This window comes from Centroberyx gerrardi, chromosome 7 (genome assembly GCF_048128805.1).
Source record: "Centroberyx gerrardi isolate f3 chromosome 7, fCenGer3.hap1.cur.20231027, whole genome shotgun sequence".
NCBI lineage: Eukaryota > Metazoa > Chordata > Actinopteri > Beryciformes > Berycidae > Centroberyx > Centroberyx gerrardi.
In genome coordinates, this window is record NC_136003.1 from 6,093,833 (window position 1) to 6,106,076 (window position 12,244).

Genomic DNA, 12,244 nt, shown 5'->3' on the forward strand with positions numbered 1-12,244 from the left:
TTTTTTTTTTTTTTGGTTTTCAGATGTCATATAGGCTACACTGGTCTTCCAATGATGTACAAAGATGCAAACACCAAACCTACCAGACAACTCCGTAGTATTTGGGTCCCACCCTACAGCCTTTTTAGTTTAAATAGACTTAATACACACGCCTCCAAGTTGTTTGGTAGCCATTTGGTGTGTGATAATTTCACATTCTTGACAGCCTTGTATACATGGCAACTTGCATAAGCCTATATGGCTATTATATGCTGTGAAAACGACATTTTGCAAAAGAAAAAACAACATCTATTTAATAGCTAGAGTTTCATTGCATATTGTAATGATTTCACAATATGCAGTTTATTTTGACACGATTTGTAGTTCTTTTTCCAGGAGTAACAGGTGTTACGCTTTTATTTTGAAGGCGAAGTCACCTTACTTTCAGTATTTATTCTGGCTAAAACAGACAACTTGACGCTGCTAACAACACGGGCTTCTTTGTGTACTTCCGGTATTCTAGGTCTTTAGTTCCGGGTATTTATTTCAAAATAAAATGTGACTAGAAGTAATATTAGAGTTGCTTCTGAAATTTTCAAAAGCCACATTATTCAGTTTCTCTTAATGTGTTTTATAATAATAAATTGTTTATTTAGCAGTTATCAAAAAACAGACAGATTTAGTTTACACGCATATACATAATTTAAGTGTTTCATATCAAAACATCAGAAATCACACAGCATATGGAATACAAATGAAAAAATCAAACAAGGGGCCAAAAAAAAAATAAAGACAAAAATGAATAAAAAGTATAAAAGACTTGTCGCCTACTATATGTCAGGGTGGAATGTGCTTTGGAATATTTTAAACATAGTTTGAATTTTTTTCTGTAGGTCATTTAGGGAGGGTAGCAGTCATGACCTACCGACTTGTCCAGTTGTGATGCTGTAACTGGAGATAATCTGAAACTGTCTGCAAAAAAAATATTTTTTAAATATTGCAATGCACTAATCGCTCAAATAAAATCTAATTTTGTCTGTCTTCATTAAACATCCTTGATCACATCACTGCCTTTATTACTAAAATGTTTTTTGTTTTGTGAATTTTCACAGTCATATCACATAAAACACCTATACAAATACATGACAGTACTCAACAGATGAGAAAAAACACCTTTAAATAAATAAGGTATAGCACTAAACATACCAATCAGACCATAAAGACTTAAAACCCAACGACAACGGAAATCAACATCTACATCATAACAGTTATAAAAACACTGATGGCATGGTGAAGGGTAAATCTAACAAAATGTTAGATTTCACACAGCAGAAGATGTGCATTAATTTCAGTCAAAAATGTTTATTTAATTTGCTGTAGGGGTAACTAACTAGTAAGTAACTAGAAGGCAAACAGGTTAATCCAATCAATAATCTCTTTATTACAAGATAATAAACATAGATAAAATGTTGTAGCAGCAGCAAGTGGGGAGGTAATTCAAAGGGACCACCACTAGGTGGCAGAATGAGGACAGATACCACACCGCATGCAGTGAAGATGGACCAGGACCCAGTCTACTCCCTGCAGTGTTTTCCCTCTGCTCAGAGGAAAGAAAGGGAAACAAATGAAGCCTCTAGCATGAGGTTACGAACTACACAGTCGGTGCATGAGCAAACATATTTTTTGCAATGCAGACAGCAACAGTATTCAATGTAGCGTGTAGAGTCGAAATTATCAAATCTAGAATTTAGTAAAGGTATGAAAATATGAAACTTTGATAAAGATATCAATTTACACTCGTAAGGGGCACCACCTTCGTAGATGAAGGACCTTTACTTATACTAATCAGTCATCAGTCTAAAGATCATGAAATTTTTTCAGTTCAGGGATTACTTTACTCTGCAAGTAAGGAAACACATAACAACTTCTCTGTAATAAATGGGAATATTTATTTAACTATTCAAGCATAACAATGTTCAATGAGATAAGCAATATAAGGCACTTATATTGATCACCAGAATGAAGCACGGAAACTATAGACTAAAAATAGACATGAAATGCAATGAAACAAAATAAGAATGAAAGGGAAATTATAATGAAATGTGGGAATAAGAATTGGCAGCAGTAAATGGAGGTATGTATGGATCAATCAACCAGAGAAACGAGGCGGGAAGCTACGGGGCAACTAAACTATAAAAGCCAAATTTTTCCTGATCTATTTAGGTAATTTGAATCTAAACTTTTGCATCAACTCTCAGCGGTAAAGACGTGGATAATCAGAGCCTACTTTGTTCAGTTGGAAGTCCTGCCGGTCGGGTTGTCTGGTCCCGCTGAGCTCGGAGAGACGGACTCGGCGTGGCCGGTTACCTGGCAACGGCAGACGCTGGTGGAACAGCTGGTCTCTGATGTGTTATCGTCACGAGGCAAGCAGCGCTACCGGCTTTTCACAGCTGTAGACAACAGGCCTCTCTGGATGTGGAACACTGCGGCGATGCTGCACCAGTGTTTGACTGCTGGTCTTGGAAGAGTTGACGTTTCTAGCTCTTCTAACTGTTGTAAAAACTAAATGATCTTGTTCCTAAATCGCTTCGAAAATGATCTTCGCTTGGCCGAGCGTTGATAACTTCTTAACTATTAGACGCAAGGTTCAAACTTCTTGTACGCGATTCTTAAGTTCATCTGGAGAAGACGTCTCGAACTCCAGGTTCAAACTCTAAGTTTCAACTAAAGTCGAATTGTAGCTAAATTGTTGATCTTGGCTTCAGCAGGTTTCTTGGCGAGGGCGGAATGTTGAACTCACTGAAAAGCTAGATAAGAAAGTTTTATAGCTCTTTGATTTTCAGGCGTGGTTTTCCATGCAAATCATGCTTCGCGCTCTTTTTCTGTTACGCCTTGTTTACTACTTAATTTCTTTGTTTGAGAAGATTTCACCCCGGACCGAGAAGGAGGGGGAAAAGGAATGCAAGAGGAATCATTCCTCTAGTCTATTTTATTTTGGGATCCGTTATTAAGTGATCTTAATAAAGATTTCTTTTAAAATAATACGTAGGTATTTTACATCTCCACCAATTAGGCTACTGTTGTCAATTGATCGAAATAATAAAATCCTGTGAACTTACATTCAAACTTATATAGCTAGAACATCAATATAAGGACATCAAATAAACCTTCATGGTCATATCTGTGGCTATAAAGTCTTCACCAAGTTAACTCATATATGTAACTTGTGTTTCTAACTGCGTGATTAATATCAAAAGACAATTTAATCATTTAATAGATTCGAACACACTGACATTTTATACTGACATGTCGTTGCTATAAATGACCACAAGGTGGCAGTGTACTACCATGAAAATGGGAGAGTGTCTCAGGGTGAATATCTAATACACTTCAATCATTTAACACATCATTGTCTATGCATGTAACTTAGCTATTGATTAAACATCTTCAACATATATATGGGCCTATAGTTAACACATCTAGTATACTTCAAACTACATAATAGATTCATTAAAGACATTTGGAAAATATAGTTGAAAGTAGGTTTTAAAGGAATGTGAAAAGGGGAGAGATTTATGACTGTCCTGTTTCAGAGAGGGGGTAGTGATGAGACTCTGGAAAGTGTCAACAGCAGTCATTGGTTCCTTCGTATTGACACGGTGTGTATTCCCGTTCTCACCTAATGGTGACTGTCCCTTCTGATTAATCAGAACAGTCTGGTACTCCAAATGAAGAAAGGAGGGTGATTCCCAATATTCAGATGTGTGAAAAGTATGGATGTGTGATTGTATAGTTCACTAGTATTCCTGAGTTCTTGAGTCCTTCTCCTCCTGATGGCTGAAAGATAAAGGTCGTTAATTGTGGAATGTGTGAGAGAGTTTCAAACCTCTTCGCCGGGTTGGTATCCTGTCGTTAATTTCCTGAGCTGTCCGGTGGAGACATCTCTGGCTGGCATAAACTCAACTCCTTGAGCCATGGACTGTGTCTTAATAGACACCTTTATGGCTACTTGTTGTGATAGGCCATTTGGTGTTGATTCAAGAAGGCAACAGAAAGGTTGTGGGCTTTCTGCAAATGTCTCCCTGGTATCGCTACATCAACAATATAAAAATCCAACAATAGGAAGTGGTTTACAAACAGTATAAAACGGGCACTAGCTGCTATTTGGGCAAAACAGCTTAAACAAGACAGTTTATCAAATAAAACACCAAGGCAAGACAGCAGCCTGGCACTGGATCCTTGGAGAAAAGGATGCAGGGATCAATACCCTATACTGGATGGATGATATTTACAGTTACCTGCATGAAGCTTAAGCTATACTTTGTGTGAGACAGAAGAAAAGGGCGACTGGCCTGCTATCACTGCACAGCCTGGAACATCAGTCATAAGCCTACAGCACGGGACCAAGCCTGGATCCTCACCATAGGAGCACACCTGTAATATTGGACATGCGCATATCAGTGACAAATTCATGAGGTGGAGGGGCAGTTGTAGAAGGAATCAGGAATCACCAGGGAAAAGCCACACTACAATTTGAATTAACAAACCATTTTGAGACTACAAACTAAATATTACAATTTCTTCTTTTTTTTTAATTCTAGATTTACATTACCTGTATCAATTGTATAGCACAAACAAGGCGAGGTACATGCCAAACATTTGGGATAGGCCCTTTCCCAAACCACTCTCTACCCACTACCACTTCACCACCAAGTGTCACTCCAACTCAAGTTGCACTCGCAGCTGTGGAGGGCACTTCTAATGAAGGGTATGAATAAATTGACAAACTGTGGGACGCCCTTGCCACTCTACGGGAAGAATTGGAAGCAGTCGTCACCATGGCAACCGATAGACACCCTTTGCTGTTTCAAATTTTACCAGAGGCAACGATAACAGGTTGCAACTGTCACTGTAAACGCAGAACATCCAAAACCATGAGAATGAGATATGAAGTACATTTTATTTATTTTTATGTATGCATGCATATAGGCATTTATGGGTACAAGTCAAGCGACCTTAGGGACAAAGTGATATCCTCCTTTTTTTAGTTTTAAAATGAATATTCCCCCCACACACAGGGGAAATGGTCAGGGTTTGGTACGTGAGTGTAGGTCAGGTAAGTGTGTGTGTGCGAGTGTGTGTGAGTGTGTGTGTGCGTGCGTGTGTGTGTGTGTGGGGGGGGTTGTGTTGAGCCTAACTCAATAAAGCATCCGTTCAACTGACAGTGTTGAGTTTAGCCTCTTATTATTATTATTATTATTGTCACTTTGTAATGACATTTTTAAATTGTTGTTTACATTCTAGCAAGCCAATGCCATTGCTAGGAAGATTTGTGGCTCAGAAATAAACATAATTCTGCACAGACAGACTTTGTTGTCATTGAATGTTTATTTATTACATCGTATCGTGGTTGTATTGAATCGTGAACTCCATATCGCGTATCAAATCGTATCATGAGATAAGCATATCACCCTAAATAGCATAAGAAATAGTTACACCAGATCCTGTGTGTTGGGAAATGGTGATGTTTGTAGACTGGATTTCACCTTTTAATACTGCAGGCAAACTACTGTTTTGCGCCTTTTTGTTCCACACACTTCATGAGTGAACATCTTGTGCCTTGCTTGCAAGCAATAAAAATGACAGAAAGACAACTCTACAGTCTCGACAGTCTCTTTTATTACAGAATACTTCCACCACACACACATTAACACACACATAAACACACATGCAGTATTATGTATTGCGTTCATGGGGGGAAAAAAAAAGATCTGAAAAGAAAAGTATGCTGGATAAAGAACCCAAGTGGGAAAAATGCAGAGCTTTCCCATTAAGACAAGTGTGTAAATATTTACACCAAAACCAAAACTGAGCCAATTGAATTTCCCTCTGGGCTCTGATCTAATGGAAACATACAAGCACTCTTGTTATGTGGGGAAAGCCATTATTTATACAGAGTCAAATCACTCAAAACCAAATCACCACCTCATTATCCTGTTTAATCACCTTCACTTACAACTACATATTGTTGTTGTCGGGTAAAAACCTTGTATCTCCAAAATATCAGCAGAAAAACAGCCATGTTTCTGGCTTGATGATCAGTTTATCTTATTGGTTTTGAAATGTTTTCATAAACCCAAGGGTTGTAGATTTTTTCAACTCATAGATAAACAATGTAACCCTTCAATTGCAGTTAAAAATCACCAAAATCGGAGATATGATGATATGTTCTGTAGATTTGTTCTGGTGTAATGGTGCTCCTCTACATACTCTGTTTACTATATGCTACATTTACCAGTGGTGGAAAAAGTACTAGAATGTCCTACTCAAGTAGAAGTACAGTTACTTTGGTTTTACTTCAGTAGAAGTAAAAGTACTGGTGTAAAAACCTACTGAAGAAAAAGTAAAAAGTGTCTCATTTAAAATGTCCTCAGAGTAAAAGTTACTGAGTTACTTTTTAGAAAAGAGAGCAGTGTTAGCTGTGATTCTAAAAGGACGAGAGGACAGAGTTCAAGTTTGATTCTTTTAACTTTAAAATTGGGAAATTACAACATAAACTGCACAAACAAAGTAAAGTCAGATTACTCTTCTCACTGTGAATGGTTCCACAATTTGTATTTGTCTATTATTATTTAGTCCAGTTTCTCATGGTGGAGAAAAAGGTCCTTAAGTAAAAGTAAAATGACTGACTTTAAGAAAATACTCAAAACAGTACAAGTACACAAAAAAGCCACTCAATTACAGTAACGTGAGTAAATGTAATTATTTACTTCCACCCTTGATATTTACAATACAAAAGTTAAATAATTCACTCTTATTGGTGCCGTTTTGTAGCTGATCCTTTGTTCAGCAACAAGAGATTTACCTTACAGGAATCAATAAAGTATTGCATTATCATGACAATATTTTCATTTGCTGTAATGAGACTTTTCGCAGTAAAAGCTCTCCACTGATGTTAGTCTGGACTGGCAGGTCAGACAGACATCGTCTTCATACACCCGGCCCATTGCTTTCCCAACAGCTGAGGAGCTTCATTCCAACACAAGATATCCAAAAAAACAAGATTGATAAAACCTGACACCTGCTCTGACAAAATGACTGATGGTGAGAACAGAAAACCCACTATGGAAAATAATGAGCTTATTTTATTTCATTTTGCTTACAAAATAGTGTGCACTCGTATTATTTGTAGGAAAAATAAGAATAAGAAGAAAAATACACCACCAAACAACAACATAGAGGCAGAAATGTAAGGTACATTGCCAATAACTGTTTATAATAGTTCACCAACATGCAAAATGTCAGTTTTCATTCTATTTCCGTGGCTCATTCAAATGAATGGGAAGTAAAAATCTGAACACTACAAACTCATCCAGCTGCATCCGATCTTGGTGATTAGTTTATATTCTGGTTTTCATGGTGGTCAAGTGCCGAATAACCCCCATGTTAAAACTAAGTGGAATATTGCCTACATACTTGAGTAAATGTACTTAGTTACTTTCCACCTCTGGTGGCAGGAAAGAGGGGAGACAGGAATACAAACATATACTGTATATGCAGGTTGTGAGCCAGATTCGAACCCACAGCTTCACCAGTACATGACATGCATCAGTCCAGCCAGTCCACCACTGTCTATCTCACAGCTGTTTCTTCCCTTTGTAGCCCAGAGCTCCGGCCACACAGTATGGCACGATGGCCACAGTAGCCAGTGGCACCGTGGCACTTTTACAGAACCACAGCACATAGTAGAGCGCTCCGGTGTGGACGGACGGCCTGAAGGCAGAGTCGAACAAATGTAACAGCACCAGTGTCGCACTTATACAGATCAACCTGTAGGCGGCGCCGTCACCCCTTCTACTGCCAGCGACTATTCTCTTCGTCTCCACATAGAGAGGAGAGTGCAGCCCCAGGCCCAGACCCAGCAGAGTGCCGGTGTTGCGGAACAGGCTGGCGAAGGGGCTGGTGTCCAGGCTGACCCACTCGGCTCGGCGGCACCGGCGCCGGGCTTTCTCCAGAGTCCAGAGGAGGTCGACGCCCGCGCACCCGAGGAAGAGGAAGAGGAGGAGGGCCAGTGAGAGGAGGAGCAGGGAGGTGAGGAGGTAGCGGCACAGGCTGGCCTCGCAGATCCAGCGGGCGCGGCCGAGGGCTTCTGCTACCAGGATGCCTGGGAAGAAGAAGAAGAAGAAGAAGAAGAAGAAGAAGAAGAAGGGAGAGACAGGGTTTGTCGTAAAGAAATATACCCATTCTTGTTTTTGAACTGAGCTAGAGAGAAGAGAGAATAGAGAGAGAGCTGCAGGGATACAGACAGAGAAAGGGCAGTACGGTGGAAAGAGTACTAGAATGTCCTATTCAAGTAGAAGTATTGTTACTTTGATGACATTTTTCTTAAGTAGAAGTAAAAGTACTGGTGTAAAGATCTACTGAAGTAAAAGTAAAAAGTGTCTTATTTAAAATGTCGTCAGTAAAACTTACTAAGTTACTTTTTAGAAAAGAGAGCAGTGTTAGATGTGATCATTGCAATTCTAAAAGGACAAGAGGGCAAAACTAGATTCTTTTAATTTGGAAAAAAATTTGGAAATTTTAAAATAAGGTAAAGCCAAATGCTCCAGTTTCTGTTGCTTATGAAGAGCTTTCAAAATGTATACTCTGTAATGGATGTGATTTAAAATGTAGTGAAGTACAGTACTTCAGTAAAAACATACTTAAAGGATAAGGCTGGTGTTTTTTAATGCGTTGCTTACCGTCAACAAATCCTATGAAAATAACAAAATCAGCAATGATTTTGTTTTGCCAACAAGTCTCGTCCATGTAGCCGGTGCCCAATAAAGCCTCATGTCCCAGCAGCCATAGAACTCCATTGTATTAAAAAAACTATTAAAAACACGTCAAAGAGCCATGCTGTTGCTCTGGGCAACATATTTCATCATCGCGATGCACCGGGCCGGCCGACTTTTTCCTCAAACAACTTAATAGCCAGCTGTAGACATGTTTGCAATCTCAGGAAAGTAGTTCCGTAGCACCGAAAATAGTCCCCGGCATAATGAAGAATTTGTTCCCGTTTGAATTTGATTTGGTAATAACTATAACAGCCTGACTTTTCATGGTAACAGTTAGCGATTTTTAAAATTGAAACTATGTCTTTGTGAGCTGTATTTAAAGGTTTTTAGCTTACAGTTGGAGCCAATGACTTCCGGGTTGAAGGCTAAAAAGGGAACGTGGGAAGTCAGAAAGTAACGGGAGTAGAGCAAACGCATTGTTGATTTTGTTATTTTCATAGGATTTGTTGACGGTAAGCAATGCATTAAAAAACACCAGCCTTATCCTTTAAGTAAAAGTAAAATTACTGACTTTAAAAAATACTCAAAAAAGTACAAGCACACAAAAAACGTACTCAATTGCAGTAACGTGAGTAACTTATGCTGTGTTCATGTCATGTCGGAATTACGGTAAATATGAGATTCCGACTGGGACAAAGCGTCCACCTCAGCCTCCTAGTGGTATTTACAAGTAGGACGTGGGAATTTTTTTGGCAGTTATGATTTCTCCCACTTGGTGTCACGAATTGTGGAAGTGTTTCAACACAGGTGGTAAACACTGCAGCGAATCCACTGATGTCAGCAGTCCAAGATAATAAAAATTGAAATTATCAGCTATATTCACAGTAATACAATCAACTCTACTTAATGAAAAGCAAGCGATATCTACTGCAGTTAATTTCTGGTTGATTTTAAATTGATAACTAAAATGTGACCGTTCCAACGAGTAAAACAAGTTGTAGCAATGATGATCCTTCTGAAACTTCCGATATGACTTGAACGCAGCATGAGGTGCGCTGCACTGACCTATGATGACCCCCGCTATGACCTGGTGTGGGAAGTGAGCGGCGAGGAAGACTCTGGAGAGACACACACACACCTGCACGCACCAGAACGCCGTCCACAGCAAGCCACACACACACCTGAGGAGAACACACACAAATAAACACACACATACAGGTCAGTATCGTCCACACAAACTAGGGCAAACAGTATTTAAAGGTAATTGGAAAGTTCACCTCACCATTTCCTGATGCGACTTCCGTGTTCCTTCAGCACTGTGGTGAGGAGTGATGACATCATGGCGTAGTAGACTCCCGCAGCCCCCATGGCGTGACCCGACGGACTTCCTGTCAGAGGAGGAAATTAACTTTTCAGGAAGTTGCAGGTCCACTTTAAAATAATTATCCAAATGGGATTTAACTGAATAGATCTGGAATTTCCATTTGGACTAGGGTTAATTAATCTTCATCTGAATCAAATTAAAATGTAAATAGAAAATTGAATTCATTTGCTAATGATGGAGCATTTATTTATTTATTTATTTATGTCTTTATTTGTTTATTTATGTATTTATTTATTCATCTTTCCGTAATAGGTTGCATATAAACCTTTTGCAGTTTTTAAATTTTGAATAAAATCTACTTCCTGAATCAATGAAATTTAAAGTGAATTGAAGCCAGCTGCAGCTAGCCTCTTTCACACACATGATATTCTTTCTAAATATGGTTAATAAGAATAGTAATACAATTAACCATATTTATATAGCATATATCTAAAAGAAGAGTTTACAAAGTGCTTCATGGGAATACATAAAAACGAGAATAGTAAAAAATAAAAGGAGAAACACCATAGAAAAAATGAATATGTGAAATGAAAGGAGATAAAAGAATGAGATAAAGGCGTGTTCCTACCTGGCCCAGTCTCACAGGTCATGGGGAACTGCTCTATCATTGGCTGGGAGGAGTTGCCATAGTAATCTGTCTCCTGAACCCACCAATAGGGACGCTCTCCAAACAGAAGCCTGAACATAATCAGATCATCCACATACTTATATATAGAAAAATGTGATTTAAAAGTGATCAACGATGGTTTGAGATTGATCATTACCATCATCATCATCATCATCATCATAGTTATTAAACCGCTCACCATTTCAGCATGAGGTTGAGCCAGTCTCCCACCGCTGCCACCCAGACCAGTTTGACCGCTTTGGCCTGCCGTAGGTGGAACCAGACGGGGAACAACAGGAAGAAGGTGTTGCGTAGGTCCGTTGCCGTGGAGACCAACAGGAAGAAGCCCTGGCTGTGTCCGTAGTGTCTCTGCAGGTAGTGGGTGGCGCTCACCCCGGAGCTGTGGAGCAAGTCCATTATCACTGCAAGAGAGCAGACGAGCAGGCTGTTAGAGTAATTGTGTGTGTGTGTGTGTGTGTCTGAAGTCCCTTGCACCACTTTCAAATTGTGTTTTACTTTCAATTAGTGTGAGAATATTGCTTGTATGTGTGTGCAGACATATGTGTGCATGTGTAACGTGCATGTTATTGTGTGTGTATGTGTGTTAAATAAGTGCATCAAAATCCTATCACATATTCCAAAAATGTTGAATACTTACAGAATTTTTCCCAGTTGGATTTTCTTCTTCTGGCCTTCAAAAATCGACGCTTATGTGAGTCGAACAAACAAGACAACAGACTGACTTCTACAGTCTTCTGTCCCTGCTATAAACAAAAGCCCTATCAGTAAAACTGGTGTGTGTGTGTGTGTGTGTGTGTGTGTGTGTGTGTGTGTGTGTGGGGGGGGTCCTTAGTTGAAGTGGTCTCAAAGGTGTCCGCTGAGATGCCCGCTGACACAGCCAGACCTGTTTATATGGTGAGAGTGTCCTCTGTGTGTGTGTGTGTGTGCTATTTGACTTCTATAATTAGTAGTGTAATGTTTACAGTATGTGTGTTTCTATGGGGTGAGTGTGTGAACTGATCATATCTCAATTAAATATTGTGAAATGGCTCAATCATAGGGGGAAAAAGTATTTGTGATCTCTATTGGATGAGTGTGAGTGTACAGCATGTTGGTGCTGTGTATGTGTGAAAGAGAGATAAAGCTAAGAGTGAAGTGTCTCTGTGTGTGTGTGTGGCTGTGTGCTGCTAGTCTGACACACGGGTCTCTTTTATACTCAGATGGATCAACTGGTCAGGCCATCATCAGGCATGGACTTTGGACCGGAGGGAGAGAGGGAAGAGAGAAGGGAGGGGGAGAGAGTGAGAGTGATGGAGAGAGTGAGAGTGAGAGAGAGAAAGATGGGAAAAGAGAGGTGAGAGAGGATGTGGTGGAGGGGGTAAACATGCCATCATGGTTTCAGCACCTGATAAATCTAGGTAGCAATGATTAACACACCACACACACACACACGTACACACACAACTGCACTCATACACACACAATAAATAAAGAAAT

The 12,244-nt window shown here is 39.5% G+C and overlaps 3 protein-coding genes across 3 annotated transcripts in view; 1 reads left to right on the forward strand and 2 right to left on the reverse strand.

Moving 5' to 3' along the window:
* LOC139911915 (primary amine oxidase, liver isozyme) overlaps positions 1 to 12,244 on the forward strand; it is a 291,900-nt gene that overhangs the window by 135,923 nt on the left and 143,733 nt on the right. The gene's annotated exons all lie outside the window — the stretch shown is intronic.
* Positions 1 to 12,244, reverse strand: part of LOC139911912 (proteasome activator complex subunit 3-like) — a 237,036-nt gene that overhangs the window by 54,605 nt on the left and 170,187 nt on the right. The window lies entirely within an intron of this gene.
* Positions 7,617 to 11,170, reverse strand: LOC139927390 (glucose-6-phosphatase catalytic subunit 1-like). Its single transcript, XM_071919514.2, has 5 exons — positions 10,947 to 11,170; positions 10,709 to 10,818; positions 10,039 to 10,144; positions 9,822 to 9,937; positions 7,617 to 8,143 (listed from the first exon to the last, which is right to left on the reverse strand). The coding sequence occupies exons 1-5, from the start codon at positions 11,162 to 11,164 to the stop codon at positions 7,617 to 7,619; spliced, it is 1,077 nt and encodes a 358-aa protein (XP_071775615.1). The 5' UTR covers positions 11,165 to 11,170.